We start from the raw sequence: 20,606 nt of genomic DNA, 5'->3' as shown, positions 1-20,606 counted from the left end.
GGTGGGGTGTAGAGTTAGGAGCTATACACTTGTAATGTGAAACCTTGTGAATAAATCTAGAAATGGTTAAAGATTGATTTCTCCTTCACCAACTGGCTGTAAGAGATTTAGCCATTGCCACCTCTAACTCTACTACTTGACTGTCACTTTCTTTGTATGAGATGAATGGAGCTTCCACCCCTTACGAGGCAACCAGGAAACTTACAGAAATGGCAAAGATCCAGTGCGAACCATTTTCCTGGATGAAGATCATCTGAGGATTTTCAGGAATCCCTGTCACTTGCAGAGATAGACAATGGAAAAAGTTACTGGACAAATTGCAGCTGATGTCTCAGTTTTGTTGGACTTGCTCTCGGCATATTTCCCAATGCATGATTTGCTTTTCTTGGTATTTCAACCATGACAAAAATGACCAATTTCCCTGCATCAGCTTTCTTAATTCCCTTCATATTTCAAAACTCACTTAGCTTATCATTGCCCCGAATTGTTTGCAAGGGGGAAAAAAAGACAATATTCTTTGACATTTCTCAGAGCATAGTTCCCTGATAGATGAGTAATGGGGATTCTACCTTTGTACTATACTATCCTTTGTATGTTTTTGGAGATGCAACCACACCCAATGGAGTGGCTGAGACCTGGAGTATCCAGATTTTTATCTGCCTCCCTTATGTGTCAGAGTTTCTCTAGCTCACACTAAGGCACACTGACTCTGAGCTGGTGCGTGACTGAAGGTGGGAAGATTTCTTACAGATGTGGTCAACCAGACTGACTGTGCCTCAGGAAAGGCTCTGGCCTTTAAATATTGAAAGCAATTGATTGCTGCATATGTTAGTGGGGAGGGGGGTCACTTGTCTGCCCAAATTACATTACGGGCAGATTTTAACGTCTCCCTGGCAGTGGATTTGTAGGCAGGGGATGGCCGTAAAATTTCTCGAGTCGCCTTCCCATCAGGTTCCTGCGCACTCTGATCTCTCTGCAGTTTTATGCTGGGATGGGTAAGGCTTAGGTTGGCCTGACCCCACCTTGCCCCAGTTGAGGCCCTTAAATGGACAATTGACCTAAGGGCCATATCCCACCAAGCCTCAATTTTCAGGCTGGCGAGAGGAGTTCAGGGGCAGGGGGAAAGCCTGAAAAGTAACAGTGTTCAGGCCTGGGGTGGGGTCGGAGAGGGATACCTCCATCAGCAGCTTCCTTTTAACATTGGGCACTCCTCCCAAAAGGACTGGCCCCTGTGGATCCTCCCACCCCCTGACCTCTCTACCAACACCCCTACCCGCTTCTGCCCATGGCCTCATCTCCCCACCTCGCCCTGAGAACCCCTAAACCTTTCTGGCCCTGGACTCCTTAGACTTAAGGTGGAATTTTCTGTGCCAGTTGGTGTCGGATGTCATGGTGGGACGGGAGCAGACAATATGGCGGGATGCCAAAAATCAGTTTCAGGATGTCGTGAAACCAGTTTGCAATCGTCCGCTGCGCCCGTCAATGGCAGACCACGTTTCCCACCGCTGCACATTGGGAACTTCATTTTAATACATCTGCACATCACTATAAACCCAGCTCACTGGAATCAGCAAATGAACATTACTGACGTGCACTTGGCAAGCTGCACTTCAATCGGGACTTTGAGGTTTGTTTGCCTACCCTGCTTTGGGCAGCACTGGTGATCATCAGCGCCAGGGATTGCAGGCAGCACAACATCACTTTTGCGGGGGCTCACGGGCAGGTCTCTACTTATGAGGCCAGTCATAAGGCGGAGGTGGCTTTTCAGTGGCTGCAGGGCTAGGGCTTGCTTGGGAAAGGGGGATAAGTGGCTACAGGCAAGGGAAGAGTCTGCAGGGCTAGGGCAGAACTGGGGAAGAGGGTTATCCCAGGGTGTGTGTGGGGGGGGACATGTTGACCTGTGCAAGTGGCCTCAAGATGGTGAGGGCTGAGGCAGCAGTCTCCAGAGGAGATGAGACCAGATGGAGATGTGAGGGTATGTATGAGAGAGTGACTGATGATGTCCCTTGATCTGGCAGTGAGTGAGATGCCAGTGAATGTGTGATGGCCTTGTGGGTGTGTGAGTTTACAGTGATGAGATGGTTGCCTTACCCAGTGGCACGGGTGAGATCATTCTTCCGTTTTCTGCACTGGATGGCCAACCTCTTCTGTGCAGCATTGGCACTGACCACCTCTGCCACCGCCTCCCAAGCCAGAGTGGTGACACTGATGGGCCCCCAGCAGCCAGTGCAGGGGTAGAGGACATGGCGGCGGGCTCCAACGGTGTACAGAAGCCATCCCAGGGATGTGCCACTGAATCAGAGGGCTGCAGTTTCCTTGCCTTTTGGGGCTATGTCACCTGTGCAGCAGTCCTGGGCTGGAAGCACTGAGAGGTGTGTACGTGGCTGTACTTTAAATCTGGCGCCCAGCGTGAGGAAGCAGTGAGGTGATGGAGTGGCGGGCGAATTGGAGGCCGCCCACCAGCGAGACTGTGTGTTTCCTGTGAATGCATGATTAATGAGATGGGATTAGGACAATGCGGCGTGGGTAAAACATTCTTTTTCCATCTTACTACTGCGCTTTGTGCAAATCTGGGATGATTCTGCCCACAGACTCTAGGGACTGCTTGCAGTCTCAGTCTTGTCCACTGCAGTTTCTGGCACTGCAGAGACTAGAGAGCTGCCAGCAACTCTCTGAAGCAGGACTTCCTCCAGACTGAGGGGTAGAAGTCCCACCTCCAGTCAAGTAATGCTCTTTGGAGTGTTAAACAGCTGCAATATCGTGGGGAGGTGTTTCCTCCACCTCCTTAGATGGCGGGAAGGCAAATTCCGTCATCCTTAAAAACCTCTGCTTATGATACTAAACTATTTCAGCCACCACAGTTGAGCAGATAGGTTGTGTGATATGGTTTTTTAAAAAATATTTGTACTGCTTTTTATTGGCAATATTTTGACCAAGGGCTGTCAGAAAGAGAAAGCTATGTAGTGCAAGTCCATAAAGTGTGCAGAACCTTGGTATGTCGGTGAAACTATATGAACCATTTTTCAGCCCTCTACAATAGTTAATGGAGGTCCTAGTTTTTCAACTGTGTGTTTAATGACCTACTAAGTTGATGTTCCAAACTGCACTTTCTTCCACAAATGCCCACTCAGTGCCGTAGTCAGAAACGCGTAACTGAAGGTTTAGCAGTGAGTTTTTTTTCTGGCATATTTACCTCATTAAATGATTCATGGGGATTAAATAACTCACATTTTGAATTGATGGGTGGCAAAAATTAACAGATATTTCACTTACCAGTTTAATATTATAAATCTCATTATTTAAATGGAAAATGCCATCTGTAATTACAATGGGTGGTTTACAAAAGGGCTCTACAATTGAAACAGCTTACCATCTAAATAGCGCAGTCTGACCAAAATGTAGCTAGAACAACCACTGCAATCTTTCCTCACTGAGGTGTATATATTCCTGCTGGCTTGGCTTGCTCAGGTGGTGTGGGTGGTGACTGGGAAATCTGGAAGTTAATCCCTTTTGTGGAATCCACATCCATTTTCGCAGCGTGTGATCTTCTGGTAAACCCTTCAGCCTAACTTAATGTACTGTCATACACAATGTATAAAGGCTTTATTTTGAAATTATAGTCTATTTGAATGCATATGAATAAGGCATAATGTGATTTCCAATCCATTTAGGACAGATCGTGCTGTGCAGGCTGCTCACCCATCTGGAGTGGGTGTAAAAACACATGTTGAAGCTTTCTAAGGAGCATAATCTTACCAGTAAGCTTCTTTTACTTTCACTTATCAGAATTTTGAGTGTTGATTTTTACTGTATTCTTGCTACCCCCCTCACCTTTTTATTCAATATTTTAATTTAAATTACTTCTTAAATTTATTCTGAGTTTTGGGGGTGTGGCAAAATGCAGGAAATGTGTATGTGAAAACAGAAAGAACTGAATATTATCTGAAATATCACCAGAAAGCCAACTGTAATGGGGCGTTTTAAAGATATTAACAGAAAATAAGTACTTAAAGAGTGGTGGGTTATGTAAAACTGTGAAGTCTGACATGGTTAACTTTCATGGCATATTTGGGAGAAACAAGCCATCTCCTTACAGAGATCTGTGCTGGTCACCAAACTAAGTTAAAGTTAGTGATGGGAGTTGGTTTTAAAGCACTCCAAATATAAACATCTCATGGTTGAATTGGTATGGAAGGCAAGAAGGTTTACCGGGAAGATTAGCAGGCTCAAGAGCTATCTGCCCACACTCAAGATTATGCTACTGACCTTATCTGCAGGCCCTACCTAAAACATCTGCCCAGCAAAGATGGGCGATAATTGCCTGTGCGGTCACTGGGTCAGCAAGAAGCAGCCACTAAGCAGTGCCATCTGCACCAAGCAAACTTGGCACTACAAGGATGGTGCGGCCAATGGCAGTCAAGTTCATTGCCATTTTCTGTCCACAGCTCCTGCAAGGATAGCATAGGGAACAGTGTCAGGCAGAGGTGAATAATATAATTCTTCAATCACCTTTTCCACTGAATAGCAACAAGTAGATGACATGACTTCCTAATATGTCATCGCATGTTTTCCTCCCCCCTTATATTCTGTTGTAGCAGCAGCAACAACTTGGGATGAATTTTCCCCCTGTTGGGGGGGATGTTGAATGGCAGGCGTGCACAGGTGTGCTTCTGATCGGCGGCCCCGATTGGGGGCTGTGGTGCCATTTTACATGGGCGTGACGTCTGCACAGAAGTGCTATGCACTCCCTGTGCAGGCGATGGTTGGTGGGGGGGAATCCCAAAATTGAGAGTGCACTCTTTTGCGCATGCATATGAAAGAGTGCACTCATCTCCCTGAGGCTGCACTTAGCCTCAGGGAGATCGACTGTAAATGTAAAAAAGATAAAAATAGAAAAATCAAATTTCCCTAACATGTCCCCTCTCATGTGACAAGGTCACATGAGTTGGGACATGTTCATAATTTTCACACAAACTTTATTAAGATTTTTAAAATGATACATGAAACCTCATCCCGTCCGTGGATGAGGTTTCATGCTTTTTCTAATTCCTGCTGGGGCTCCTGGTTTGCCCGCCAACCTTAAGGTAGGACGGGCAGGTCCTTTAATTACTTAATTGACCCTGACTCAATTGGCCATTGACAGGTCGGCGGACGCACAGTTGATTTTGCTGTGCTCCTGCCTTCCTGAAAATTTAAATGGGGTGAGGTGACGTTGGGAGTTCCCTCCGACATCACCGTGTGTCATTTTACGCGTCGGCAAGCAGGCCTCACCCCGCCCCCCCACCCCCGGTTTGCTGACGTGTAAAATTCTGTCCCTTGTATTTATATAGTGCATTTAACATAAAAATGATCACAAGGCATTTGTTTTATAATAACAGGATGTTAATGAACAGGACATTGATTGAGGTGTTTGACTACTTTGGAATATAGCTTTATTATTATTAAGAAACTAAAGTGAAAGACTAAAATACATAGTGCAAGGGCATTATAAAACAAAACATGACACAGTGCCATTTAAGGAGATGTTAGGGCTGATGATCAAAATTTTGTCAAACAGGCAGGTTTAAAAAAATGTCTTAAAGGAGGAAAGCAAATTAGACAGGTGGAGTAGTTTAGGGAGGAAATTCCAGAGCTTAGAGCTCAAGCAGTTGAAGGCATGGCCATCAATAGTAGAGTGATTCAAATTGGGGATGTTCAAGAGACCTGAATTAAAGGAGTGCAGATATCTGAGGGTTGTAAAGCTGGAGGAGATTACAGAGATAGGGATGAGTAAGGCCATGGAGGGGCTTTAATACAAGGATTAGAATTTTAAAATTGAGGCATTGCTTAAACACAAGTTAATGTAGGTCAGTGAACATAGGGGTGATGGGAGAATGAGATTTGGTGCAGGATAGGGCAGCAGAATTTTGGATGACTTCATGCTACTGGAGCGAAAAAATGAGGCCAGCTAGGAGTCCATAGATATGTAAAGTTTAGAACTAAGAAAGGCAAGGATGAGGGCTTCAGGAGCAGAGAATTGAGGCAGAAGAGGAGTGGGTGATGCCACAGAGATAGCAATAGGCCTTTTTTAGTTATGGCATGGATATGTGGTTGGTAGCTCAACTTGAGGTCAAATTTGGCACCAAGGTTGCTAGCAGCCTGGTCCAGCCTCAGACAGTTGCCAGGGAGAGGGGTGGAGTGAGCAGTTTGGGAATGGAGTTTGTGACCAGGACCAAAAGACAATAAGGCATAAAATGTTCCAAATAGGAGTCATATTGGACTCGAAATATGAACCCTGTTTCTCTCTCCACACATGCTGTGGGGCTGAGTTTTTCCTGCACTTTTTATTCCAAAAGACAATGGCCAGAATTTTGCCCTTGACAGGTGGGCAGTTCTGACCGACTTGGCTGCAGGCGGGCAGCGATTGCCGCTGTTGAAACGGGCTGCACCACTGTTTTCCGCGTTAGCAACTCCCATGGAGAACGGTGGCAGGCGGCCTCAGATTGCCGGTTCCAATGGGGAGCCGGCAGTCTGTATAAAGAGTGGCCAGACAGCCTGCTTGAGGCAGTGCACCACGGCCACTCGGGAAGAGAGAGAGAGAGGCAGCTGTCACAGGACAGGAGCATGAGCAGGAGGAGAGAGGCAGGCTGCAGGAGAGGCCAGCGGGTGGTGGGGAGGGCCTAGCGTGCCCCTTGCTTCTCTGATGCATGCCTTGCTGTCCTCTTCCAAGAGGTGTCCAGCCGTCGGGATATATTGTATCCAGATGATGGGAGGAAGAGGGCCCCCCATGTCCCCAGCAGGCATGGGAAGAGGTTGGTGACGGTGTAAGTGTCTATGATGATGTGCGGCGCACAGGCATGCAGTGCTGCAAGAGATTCAATGATGTGCTGCACTCTGGAAGGGTGAGTAGCATGTCGGCCTTGGCCATTTGACTCAAAAGGTAGTTTTAGCCTTTGAGCTCTCCCCTGCCCCCGTCTTGCTGTCGTTACTGCATTGGGCATTTGGCACATGCTGGGTGGGCAAACAGATAGTGACCATGCTTACATCAGAGAAGATGGGTTCTCTCCGCAGCATATGTTGGTGTTTGTCGCATTTGAGTAGTCTGGGGGAACCTGCAGGGAAGGCCGCTAGACACATACTCAGAACTCCAACACATTTCATATTGATGGTGATGATATGGTGGAAGGGGAGCCTCAAGGTGTCATGGCCAAGTGCCATCTGCTGGCCTCGGCACCGCACCTAGTTGCACCTCCTTGCCACGGGTGTGTTATTCAAAGTGATGGACGCCAAATGTGTCCAAGGTGATTGTTGAGGGAGGGGGTTGGGACCAGCCATACTACCTTCTGGGAACTGATCATCAGTAGTGTGGACAGGAACCGTGGAGAACTCAGATGGGCCACTGTGATTGGGGTGTGGCGTGCGCGTGCAGAGTACATGAGCGATCAGCCCAATAAATCCTCTTTTCTGTTCTGCAGGCAAAAACTGAACACAGTCAGCAGGAGCACCAGAGGACTAGAGGTGGGCATGCCCTGCTCCAGTGCCTCATGACCTTTAAGGAGCAGGCCATGGAGGTGGGGAGGAGGCAAGCGGCCAGGTTGGCAGGTGTCGGAGAGGCTGGGGTCCAGCAGCCAGGTATTTGAGGCCCATAGCCCCATCCACTCTGTCTGCCCACCATCCAAACCATTGATGGCTGCTGCAATCGCTAATGCTAATGTTCATTCACAGACTGAGACACTCTGACATGTGGGTCATACACAAAGGTCCCTCATCCCCTTGAGGAATCGCGTCTCCGCCACCTTCCAAAGTTACCTTATTCCATTTGTGACCACTATCCCCATGGCCTAACATGCCATGGCATTGCTGCTGCACATAAATTTACTTATTTCATCTTAGGGGGCTTGGAACCTCCACCACCCTTTCAGCCAGTGTGCCCCACATTACTCTGCACCTTAGCTGTGAACCTCATGGCACTCAAATAAATGCCACCACATTACTCATCCCTGCGCCAAGGGGAAATGTTGCCTTCTGCCCACCCAGTCTCTGCCCCTCCTAACGGTATGAAGGTCAATAATGTGACCTGTCAATCTCCTGTGCTCCACGGGAAATGTCACAAGTGTTTGCGATGTTTCCTCATAACTCCAACTATTCAGGCCACAATGCATCCAGGTCAGGTACCACTGCACTCTCCCCACTCCAACGGCACATAACATTCCATGTGGCATTCCTGAGGCCATTTGACCAGCCTGTCTCTATGTGCGTTTAATGTTTGAGTCTCCTCTTGACTCTTTTCCACCTCACCAATGTTCATCTCCTTAGATTCTTGAAGGATGAGCACATTATGAGGCTGTGGGGGACAGGGATGAATGGTGTTACTGACTGAACATTAACTGATGCTCAGTCCTTGTTGTTAATTTCAGCATCACCACCACATGGCCGTGCCCAAAGACACCGCAGGCCCCCTCCATACCTGAGGCCCAAGACGTGCAACTTGTGTCACATCATTTCAGCCAGCGCAGATACAAACTCCTCAGTGGGGAATTTACCATTGGCTAGTGTCCTGGGTCACAGTAGAGAGGGCACTTCACAATCGCTGGAAGAGATGGCAGGGGCAGAGAGTGCCGAGGGCACCAGCAGCCGGAGGGCTGCAGGGGACCAGGCACATGCTGAGTCCGGCAGTGATGATGTGCCTCTGGAGTTGTCAACAATGCAGCAGCTGCAGGACAAGCGGCAGGGTGCACAGGAGCATCTGGCAGGGTTGCATGACGCTATGCTTCAGTTGGTCTCTGCGATGGAGGAGTCCAGGCAGAGTGCATGTGAAGGCACGAACCTCAGGGCAGAGCTTCACGCTTCCTCCACTGAGAGATAGGCGATTCTCATGGAGATAGGGTTACGCTCTGACCTGCAAGCCCACACAGCAGTACTTACCACAGGTGGTCATTCCCAATGTGGGAGATGTTGTGGGCATCAAGCGTCGGCACTCGGTGCCCATGCATCTGCGGTGAACAGGGAGGTCCAATGTGACCTCATGTCAGCGCAGCAGCTGCCTGTCGTTGCTGTGAGCTCCTCCGAGAGCGCTCCGGATGAGGTCAGCAACTCCTCCGCCCCTCTGCCAGTCGATGTTGCTTCCGCTGAGGCTGCGACAACTGGGGAAGTGCCAGTTCTGGAACTGGCCACTCCCTTCCAGGCAGGGCAATAACAGGCTCCAAGGGCCAGAGGATGCCCATTAAGGTCTTCGAGGCTAATAGGACAGCAGAGTCAGCAGGCTGTCTCACAAGCCACTCTGAGCGATGGGGCAGCACCAAGATGTAGCACCTGCCAACGAAAACATAAGGCACGTTAGGCACTCAATGGGTATGTCACTGGTGATTTTGTGTTGGCCTTAGAATAGGGAAAAATATACTTATGTTTGCAATGGAGATGTTTCTGTTATATTTTGTACATAATAAAGTACACTTTAACTGCTAACAATCACACAGGCAACTTTAAAACACTTTCTGCTGATCCATGTGTGTGGAGCTAGCTGAAGGTTCATTGGATTAAAGTGTCCCTGGTGCCCCTGCCTCCTTGGTGTAGTTCCGGGTCGGCATGCTGCCCCTCATCATTGCCCTGTGCTTCCTCATCCTCTGAGGCACTGCTGAATTCATCATGTGCAGCCTCACCCAGGGCATCAAGGCCTTCATCATCAACTGCATCCCCCCTTTCCAGCACAAGATTGTGCAGGGCACAGCAGACTACCACTATCAGAGAGACGCGATCTGTGGGGTACTGGAATGGTCCAGGCATCGGAAGCGCATCATGAGAAGACCGATGGTTCTCTCCACCGCAGCCCTTGTGGGGCCGTGGCTCCTATTGTAGTGCTCCTCAGCTTCTGTTCTTGGATGGCGGAGAGGTGTCATGAGCCACCTTCTGAGGGGATAGCCCTTGTCACCCAGCAGCCAACCATCCAGCCGAGCTGGAGCACTGAAGAACTCCGGCACCAGGGAGTGTCTGAGGATGTAGGCGTCATGCACAGACTTGCAGAATCAGCATCCTGTGATCACACACTATCTGCACGTTCATGGAGTGGAAGCCCTTCCTGTTGACAAAGGCACCGGGCTCACCTGCTGGTTCCTTGATGGCCACATGTGTTCAGTCTATTGCACCCTGGATGCGGGGGAAGCCAGCAATGGCCACAAAGCCTCTGGCTCGCTGTGCCTGACTTGCTTGGTCGCAGCAGAAGTGGATGAAGGTCAATACCCGTCTGAGCAGAGCGTCTGTAACCTGCTTGACACAAGTGTGGACTGCTGATTGGGAGATACCGCAAAGATACCCGCCGAGCCCTGGAAGGCGCCAGAGGCATAGAAGTGGAGGGCAAACTGTGAGCTTCAGAGCCACTGGCAAGGGGTGTCCACCCACACAGTTAGGAGATATCTCAGGGCCAATTATCTGACAGATATAGTTGACTGTCTCCATTAGGAGTCGGATCCTCCTTCGGCACTGCACCTCAGTCATATTGAGCTAGCTGCTTTGCCGCCTGTATACTCTGGCAGCAGGATAGTGGCATCTTCTGCGGCCCCTTCCACCTTGGACAACCTCCTGGCCCTGCTCCCCTTGTGCCTGTGTCGGGCCTCCCAAAGGTGGCTCCCCTGGAGGCTGATTGTCCACTCCTGGCCTCCTCCTTATTCTATCCCCCCCTTCCTCCTCAGAGGAGCTGCCTCCAGTGGAGATGTCAGAACCCATATCCCCAGGCTAAATGGAGGCCTCCGGAAAGCTGCAGGCCCGATAAAGATTACTGTCTGCAGACTGGTTTCAAAGTACACAAAAAGCTCTTGGAAATCGATATGAACTGCTAACAATCACACAGGCACCTTTAAAACACTTTCTGCAATTAAAACTTAGTGGAAAATATGAACATCCCCTCTGAGTCCACATATCCTGATATTGCATGGGTTTTATTAAAAAATCTCCTACCCGCCTGCCCGTTGGGCCCGTGCTTCGACCCAAAGTTCGCTCAGGCCCCTCAAAATCCTTGACAATTGGCAAGTTAAGGGCCTTAATGAGGCCTTCAGTTAATCCCGCTGCTGAGCGCACCTGCCGACTGAAATATCGTGATGCCGCAAGCTGATGTCGGGACGACATCGGGCTACATTTTAGGCACTGACTTGCAGGCTCCACCACCCGCATGTCAGCCAGAAGATTCTGCCCAATGGGCAGAATTTTACGCTGGCGGGATTTTACGGTCCCGCCGAAGTCATTGGACCTTTGAACGGCTCGCTGCATTTTATGGCCCCACCCCATTGCGATGAGGATGTAAAATTCCGCCTAATGTCTTGGGTCTTCCCAATAGTTGAAATCAAGATCCAGTGCACAGTTTCATACACTAACCCATTGGGCCCAGGACCTCAAAAATATGAATATCTCTATCTCCTGCAATCTTTCCTTTCTCCACCAATTTTCATTCTTCTAAAATTTAACCTCAATGCCATTACTTCCTGATGCATCTTGTCTTCACTTTTCATCTTTGGTGTCTTGCACTTTGGGTTTTAGTCTTTCACTTTAGTTTCTTAATAATAATAATAAAGCTGTATTCCAAAATAGTCGAACACCTCAATCAACATCCAGCTCATTAACATCCTGTACAAATATTCATTTTTAAGGTGTACAGCACAGGGCAGATAAGATTGCAGTAAATAATCAAAATTATGCTAATACAATAACACAAACTTAACTAGCACAAAATAAAAGCACTCTCCCAGTTTAGGAGTATAGATTGAAAAACATCATCTATAAATATTATAGGTGGGCATCGTTTTTTTAAAAATGTTAACTATATTTTGATTTAGTCAATCATTTTTGTTCATTCATGGCTTTTAAACTTTATAATATATTTTGAATCAGATTTGATGTTTAACTTCTATTTCTAATAAAAATATCTACTCACAGTACTGACAGAGCATAGTTAAATTAACTATCACATGACAATTAAATCAAAGAAGAATGAATTAGGAATAAGTTAATGTGGAGAGGGACTAGATGGCATGGCGGTTAGTGCACCACCATTTTATCCTGCAATGTAATTCTGAAACCAGACAAACTAATACAATGGAAGTTTCCTCTCTCTCTGCCAGCCTTAAGGACATTTTGTGAATTGAAGCTCTCAATCAAGTCTCAATACAATTCATTTGCATGCAAGGCTTTGGCACAAAACTGTCCAAATTCAGTACAAATAATACCAAATTATTAGTCTCAATCATAAATGCCAGAAAGAAATCTGAGTTGGGAAATGTAATGTTATATAGTGTACTGGTTGCATCCATATTGTTAGCTTGGTTCAGTAGGCCCTAAAGTAGGCCCTGGCTGACAATCAGTGACGATCCTTCAGTGGAGTGCTGCATAGTTATATTGCTCCATCTTTTGGATAAAAAATTGAACCAAGGAGCCTTGCGCCTGATCAGGGGGACAGAGCAATCCCACTGAAGAGAAGCAGGGAATTCTCCTGGTGTTCTCACCAATGCTCCTACCTGAAGCAACACTTCTAGAAAAGTAGATGATCTAGAAAATTATCCAATTTGCTGTTTGTGGGATCACCTTGTGCAAAATTGGCTGATTTATTTGCCTATATGATAAGTTCCTGAATTTTGAAAGCACATTGGGTTTGATATGCCAGGAAGATATGAAAGATGCTGTGTAAATACATGTTGTTGTTTGTGATATTTGGCTTAAGGTACATTGTCAAGGCTGAAAGGTATACACGTATCCCCTAAATCCAACTGTTTTATATATGACCTAACAGTAATAACTCTGTCCAAGGTTCACAAATGGAAAGCTGTTCTATTGGGCAGCATTCAATCACCTCACCTTTAGAAGTACGAGAAATCAAAACACCAAAAAATTATAAATTATAAAGAAGTTAATTACCTAATTACTCAGTATGTCCTTTTTACATTTGCCTCATTGAGAACAAAGTTGTTATTGCACAGAGAGATGTCATTTTCCAGGGATGAGGAAGAACATGTGAGTAAAGCAGTGATTGATAAAGAGAGCAGTCGAGTGCATTTTTTTTTGCATGTGAATAAACATGTATTTTTATTTAACAAACTCAGCTCCCTTTTAGTGGAATGAAACATTGCTATCACTTGTTTCATGTGAAGTACAGTGAAATAGTGAAGGCAATACAATACCACAATCTAAGATTAAATTCCATTTCAGCACAGGCTAAAGAATGGAATTGGACAATAATTGTTTGCAATCCGGTCAAGCACAGAGAGACACAATAACCAGCCATGGAATATAATGCTTGCATTGAGCTTCTACTTGCCATTTATTCTCAATAATTTTCCTTTTAAGAATCTGCCCAAGTGGCAGATCAGCAGTAAACACTGGATATATTTATAGCTCAGGCAGATATTTTTAGAAATTCCCATTTATATTGATGAGCAGCAAGCAGTCCTTTAGCAGGAATTTTCTGACCTTGATGAATTGATCACTGTGATAATAAATACCACATCTACAAGTTGATGGTTATGTTGGAGTGTTATTGCTTAAGGCCAGATGCTGAAATAGAATTGTAACATATTTAATATACAAACAGCATTAGATAAAGATGTGAAGAATTAGATGGTGTCCACTTGAAGCGAGCCGCTATGAGGCTGATGGAAAAGTCTGTCAGTTGCAACGGAAATTGTTATTATTTACATTTGTTCGATATTGACAGAAATCCCAGCATGCAGCATTACTTCAGTACAGAGTCTATTTTCAGCCAAGCTTAAAGAATGCACACAAGCATGAGGAATGCTGTAATCCAAGGCCACATGATGACATGGGTCGCAATGGTGTTTTGTGTTCTATTTTCAGATATCCATTGCAGCCAGCACTTTGAATGGAAAGCTGAAATATCATACCTTTTACAAATTATACCCAATGGAGTCAGCCAACATGGCATTGATAAGATCTGTTTGTTGATGGTCATATGAAAAAAAACAGGAACCTATTAAAATGTAACTATTTTGTGAGGTTTTTTTCGAACCTTAACAAGTTAGCAAAATTGATTTATTGATCCATTTAGGGAATGCTGCTAAAAAGGCAACTGCTTGTACTGAATATTGTGCATAAGAATATGTACAACCTTCAGTGATGGCCCTTATTTGAAAAGAAGCTCATTATAGTAGCAACAGATACCTTTTCTGCCTGGGTTAATATTTTCTTCACGATAAGCAGATTGCAAAAAGTATGGGCTTTGAATTAAATTTATGTTTGCTTTTTAGTTAATTTAGTTATAAATTGTTCAAATGTTCAGACATCAAAGGTATAATGCACATGAAAGACTTTAATTAACAATGGTTAATTAACACAACTTAACAACGTAAGGCAAAACAATGCCTAAAAATTGTTCTCATCTTGCCATATTTGATTCTCTCCTTGTCTTTACATTGGATCTTCTAGTTGGGTTTATGTGGTCCAAAAACACAAAGCATACAACGAGAAAAGGTCATTCAGCACATCAAGTCTGTTCAATTCACAGACCACATGTCATCGATTCTACCCAAGCCATTTCATCTGCTCAAAACAGGTTGTGCAAACTTACTATCTGACCCCTGAATAAATTTAAGCTGCAGAAGCTTACATAGTTGAACATTCTGTATCATACAGCCTAAGTCATTTTCTGCTTATTATGGCATTTACACCCTTGCAGCTGAATTTTATCACATGAGTTTGGATCAGATGTTAAAAATTTTTAAAACCTGAACTCCGAACACAATCTGCCCACTTTCAGGTTTTACAGAAAAAGGACATGGGGCAGGCAGCCAACCCACTCCCAGGAGGTTGGTTGCCAATTTAGATATGTTACTGAGGCTGGCAGCTTCTGATTTAACCTGCTTTGCATGTTTTACAGTTGGTGGCTAAGTTTCCCAGGTGTCAGGAAGCCTGGCAGTTGAAGTGAGGTGCGGACAGCTTTGGGATTCACAGTACTCTTGTGAGCCAGAAGTTGAGTGCTTCCCTGCACCCCATCAAGCACCCCACTATCAGACCAACCTTCCCTCCTTCCCCCGACATACAAAGGCTCCCAGTGTCATGGATCATTTGAGTAAAGTGTGCAACTTGCCTTCACTGTCAATGTATTTCAGATTTCCTGTATTTTGCTTTTGAATCAGCTTTACAAACATTTTCTTCATAATTCACATCTTAAGTTTGGAATCATGCTCATTACTCTTCTCTAAGCCTTTTCCAATGCATTAACACCCTTTCAAAGGATTCCCAAAATGACACAGAGTACTCCAAATGTGCCAGCACCAATGAGATCTAAAAGCATATTTCTCAAAGACTTCTGTTGAAGATACTGGCCGACAGAAGTGACGCTTTTAGTGGAGTGAGAAGGATATTATTTGCTTTACTTCCCATAAATATCCAGTCTACTTCTCTGAGACATTCCAACTGATGACTTGCCCCATTATTGTACAAATAAAAGTAGTACTGAGAAAAAAGTAGCATTTCATGAGCGTAAGTGATGTAGGTGACTGAGCATTCAACAGTTTCAAGTGAATTTCAGACCTTTATGGTTCAGCATGTTTGATACTTCATACCAGTGCACATCAATTACTGTCTTACAGGTCCGAAAATAGGCATCAAATATATATTCTGGGCCACATTTTACAATAATGCTTCTTACAAACAAATTGGACAGTAAGAATTCATTAAATTTCGATAACCAAAAAACAATAATATGTGGATTTAAGACCCATTGTGATTGTACGTCAGGGGTTTCTCATGAGTTAACAAAAATAAATTGCTTTTGTATCATACTTTCAGCTAGTAAAGCACTCCAAAGCACTTCATGGGAGCATTTTCAAACAACATTTGACACTGAGCCACTTAAGAAGATATTAGGAAAGGTGATCAAAAGCCATGTTAAAGAGGCAGATTTTAGGAAACATATTAATGAAGGAGAGAGGGATAGAGAGGTGGAGAGGTTTAGGGAGGAAATTCCAGAGCTAAGGGCCTAGAGAGCTGAAGGCATTATAGCCAATAATGGAGCAATGAAAATCAGGGATGTGCAAGGCACGAATGTATAGAAATCATGCATTAGCAAACTAAAGTTATTTTGGCTTTAAGACAAAAACACATTTTTCCAGTAATGAGGGAGTGGAGGAGGGAGACTACCTGTCTATATGTTTTCATCCTTGATGTTGCTTCAGTCCAAATGAAGCTCTTTCTGACTGCAAAAAATCCCTCTCAATGTCCATTAACTTGCTTATATCACCAATGATACAGCCATCTGGTAATAACAATAACAGATTTGGTTTTTGATCATTTCTATATTTTCAGTCTGGAGAAAGGATGACAATTTATCTTTCAGCTGTTTCTTCATAAGTCAAAAACTAGGGACAATATACCAAGTGTTGAAACCAAGGATTCTTTGCTGCCACCTTGTGGGTAGAAACAGAAATATTGGATATTTCTATGGCCTAGAAATTGTTTCTTATATTAGCAACTGAATATTTGATGTATTGAGATATTAGAGAGGAAATACTGAACATACTACAACGTTAACAAATAGACACTTCACTTCCACCAGTGATGAATACATTGGCATATTAGTAGACAGATGCTTAGCACATTGATATGACATTGCTTTGTGCACTATTGTGGTGGAGGCATTAACCCATTTAAAGAAAAGCAGGTCAAAGCCCACATTAAAATAGCAGACAAGGGAATGTCACATGAACGTGTTAAGTCTTTGTCTAATACAACCAATAATTTTTAGGCTCATATCATAAGTTGAGTGTGCATTTCATCTTCAATAATACATTCTAAACATATTGCATACAGCTCATCTGTAGTAATAAAATAAAAATAACCATGACGGTAATATATAGACATTTAAAAATCAATCATTCATTTTAGAATTGTATATGTGAACAATGGTAGAACACTAAAACAAAAACAGAATTACCTGGAAAAACTCAGGAGGTCTGGCAGCATCGGTGGAGAAGAAAAGAGTTGACATTTCGAGTCCTCATGACCCTTCGACAGAACTTGCGTTCGAGTCCAAGAAAGAGTTGAAATATAAGCTGGTTTAAGGTGTGTGTGTGGGGGGCGGAGAGATAGAGAGACAAAGAGGTGGAGGGGGGGGTGTTGGGGGGCTGTGGTTGTAGGGACAAACAAGCAGTGATAGAAGCAGATCATCAAAAGATGTCAACGACAATAGTACAATAGAACACATAGGTGTTAAAATTAAAGTTGGTGATATTATCTAAACGAATGTGCTAATTAAGAATGGATGGTAGGGCACTCAAGGTATAGCTCTAGTGGGTTTTTTTTTTATATATATAATGGAAATAGGTGGGAAAAGGAAAATCTTTATAATTTATTAGAGAAAAAAAAGGGGAAGGGGGAAACAGAAAGGGGGTGGGGATGGGGGAGGGAGCTTACGACCTAAAGTTGTTGAATTCAATATTCAGTCCAGAAGGCTGTAAAGTCCCTAGTCGGAAGATGAGGTGTTGTTCCTCCAGGTTGCGTTGGGCTTCACTGGAACAATGCAGCAAGCCAAGGACAGACATGTGGGCAAGAGAGCAGGGTGGAGTGTTGAAATGGCAAGCGACAGGGAGGTTTGGGTCATTCTTGGGGACAGACCGCAGGTGTTCTGCAAAGCGGTCGCCCAGTTTACGTTTGGTCTCTCCAATGTAGAGGAGACCACATTGGGAGCAACGGATGCAGTAGACTAAGTTGGGGGAAATGCAAGTGAAATGCTGCTTCACTTGAAAGGAGTGTTTGGGTCCTTGGACGGTGAGGAGAGAGGAAGTGAAGGGGCAGGTATTGCATTTTTTGCGTGGGCATGGGGTGGTGCCATAGGAGGGGGTTGAGGAGTAGGGGGTGATGGAGGAGTGGACCAGGGTGTCCCGGAGGGAGCGATCCCTACGGAATGCCGATAAGGGGGGTGAAGGGAAGATGTGTTTGGTGGTGGCATCATGCTGGAGTTGGCGGAAATGGCGGAGGATGATCCTTTGAATGCGGAGGCTGGTGGGGTGATAAGTAAGGACAAGGGGGACCCTATCATGTTTCTGGGAGGGAGGAGAAGGCGTGAGGGCGGATGCGCGGGAGATGGGCTGGACACGGTTGAGGGCCCTGTCAACGACTGTGGGTGGAAAACCTCGGTTAAGGAAGAAGGAGGACATGTCAGATGGGCCGGACACGGTTGAGGGCCCTGTCAACGACCGTGGGTGGAAAACCTCGGTTAAGGAAGAAGGAGGACATGTCAGAGGAACAGTTCCTCTGACATGTCCTCCTTCTTCCTTAACCGAGGTTTTCCACCCACGGTCGTTGACAGGGCCCTCAACCGTGTCCGGCCCATCTCCCGCGCATCCGCCCTCACGCCTTCTCCTCCCTCCCAGAAACATGATAGGGTCCCCCTTGTCCTTACTTATCACCCCACCAGCCTCCGCATTCAAAGGATCATCCTCCGCCATTTCCGCCAACTCCAGCATGATGCCACTACCAAACACATCTTCCCTTCACCCCCCTTATCGGCATTCCGTAGGGATCGCTCCCTCCGGGACACCCTGGTCCACTCCTCCATCACCCCCTACTCCTCAACCCCCTCCTATGGCACCACCCCATGCCCACGCAAAAAATGCAATACCTGCCCCTTCACTTCCTCTCTCCTCACCGTCCAAGGACCCAAACACTCCTTTCAAGTGAAGCAGCATTTCACTTGCATTTCCCCCAACTTAGTCTACTGCATCCGTTGCTCCCAATGTGGTCTCCTCTACATTGGAGAGACCAAACGTAAACTGGGCGACCGCTTTGCAGAACACCTGCGGTCTGTCCGCAAGAATGACCCAAACCTCCCTGTCGCTTGCCATTTCAACACTCCACCCTGCTCTCTTGCCCACATGTCTGTCCTTGGCTTGCTGCATTGTTCCAGTGAAGCCCAACGCAAACTGGAGGAACAATACCTCATCTTCCGACTAGGGACTTTACAGCCTTCTGGACTGAATATTGAATTCAACAACTTTAGGTCGTAAGCTCCCTCCCCCATCCCCACCCCCTTTCTGTTTCCCCCTTCCCCTTTTTTTTTTCTAATAAATTATAAAGATTTTCCTTTTCCCACCTATTTCCATTATATATGTATATAAAAAAAAAACCCACTAGAGCTATACCTTGAGTGCCCTACCATCCATTCTTAATTAGCACATTCGTTTAGATAATATCACCAACTTTAATTTTAACACCTATGTGTTCTATTGTACTATTGTCGTTGACATCTTTTGATGATCTGCTTCTATCACTGCTTGTTTGTCCCTACAACCACACCCCCCCAACCCCCCCCCCCCCCCCTCCACCTCTTTGTCTCTCTATCTCTCCGCCCCCCACACACACACCTTAAACCAGCTTATATTTCAACTCTTTCTTGGACTCGAACGCAAGTTCTGTCGAAGGGTCATGAGGACTCGAAACGTCAACTCTTTTCTTCTCCGCTGATGCTGCCAGACCTCCTGAGTTTTTCCAGGTAATTCTGTTTTTGTTTTGGATTTCCAGCATCCGCAGTTTTTTTGTTTTTATCTAATGGTAAAACACTGCCTGAGTTGCAGCTAACAGTCAGCATATGAAATGTTGAATTTTTATATGCTCAATAATCACATATTATCTTTGCTTTAAAATTTTGTAATAGTGTTAGTCACAATCCTGAGAAATGGGCAGAAGAATGAATGAGGTAATTAACTCCAAACTTCTAACCTTAGTTAGAATTGCAAATGGTTTGCTGATATATTTACCACCTGAATGTTGAAATCCTCAGCAACTTATATTTTTCTTTTCAAATCGTTCAATAATATCTCTATTTTGACAAGCCTGCTTTAAATACATGAGATATGTTTAATAAGGTTCTAGAAACAGAAATATAGAAACTAGGAGAAGGAGTAGGCCATTTGACCCTTCGAGCCTGCTCCGCCATTTATCACAATCATGGCTGATCATCCAACTCAATAGCCTGTTCCCGCTTTCTCCACATATCCTTTGATCCCTTTCACCCCAAAAGCTATATCTAACTCTTTCTTGAAAACATACAATGTTTTGGCTTCAACTACTTTCAGTGGTAGCGAATTCCACAGGCTCACCGCTCTGGGTGAAGAAATTTCTCCTCATCCCAGTCCTAAATGGTCTATCCAGTATCCTCAGACTGTAACCCCTGGTTCTGGACTCCCCCACCATCGGGAACATCCTTCCTGCATCTACCCTGTCTAGTCCTTTTAGAATTTTATTGGTTTCTATGAGATCCCCCCCCTCATTCTTCTGAACTCCATTGAATATAATCCTAACCAACTCAATTTCACCTTATATGTCAGTACCGTCATCCCAGGATTCAGTCTGGTAAGCATTCGCTGCACTCCCTCTATAGCAAGAACATCCTTCCTCAGACAAGGAGACCAAAACTGCACACAATATTCCAGGTGTGGTCTCACCAAGGCCCTGTAGAATTGCAGCAAGACATCCCTGCTCCTGTACTCGAATCCTCTCACTGTGAAGGCCAACATACCATTTGCCTTCTTTACCGCCTGCTGCACCTGCATGCTCACCTTCAGCGACTGGTGTATGAGGACATCCAGGTCTCGTAGCATATTCCCCTCTCTAAATTTATAGCCATTCAGATA

The 20,606-nt window shown here is 45.3% G+C and overlaps 1 protein-coding gene across 1 annotated transcript in view; it reads left to right on the top strand.

Moving 5' to 3' along the window:
- LOC121285733 (copine-8) overlaps positions 1 to 20,606 on the top strand; it is a 755,949-nt gene that overhangs the window by 553,743 nt on the left and 181,600 nt on the right. The window contains exon 20 of the mRNA XM_041202466.1: positions 3,672 to 3,758. Within this exon, the coding sequence (XP_041058400.1) occupies positions 3,672 to 3,731 (60 nt within the window). The 3' untranslated portion in view covers positions 3,732 to 3,758. The remainder of the gene's footprint in view (positions 1 to 3,671; positions 3,759 to 20,606) is intronic.

Source organism: Carcharodon carcharias, chromosome 13 (assembly GCF_017639515.1).
Source record: "Carcharodon carcharias isolate sCarCar2 chromosome 13, sCarCar2.pri, whole genome shotgun sequence".
NCBI classification, from domain to species: Eukaryota; Metazoa; Chordata; class Chondrichthyes; order Lamniformes; family Lamnidae; genus Carcharodon; species Carcharodon carcharias.
This window is presented reverse-complemented; position numbering and strand designations above follow the sequence as displayed.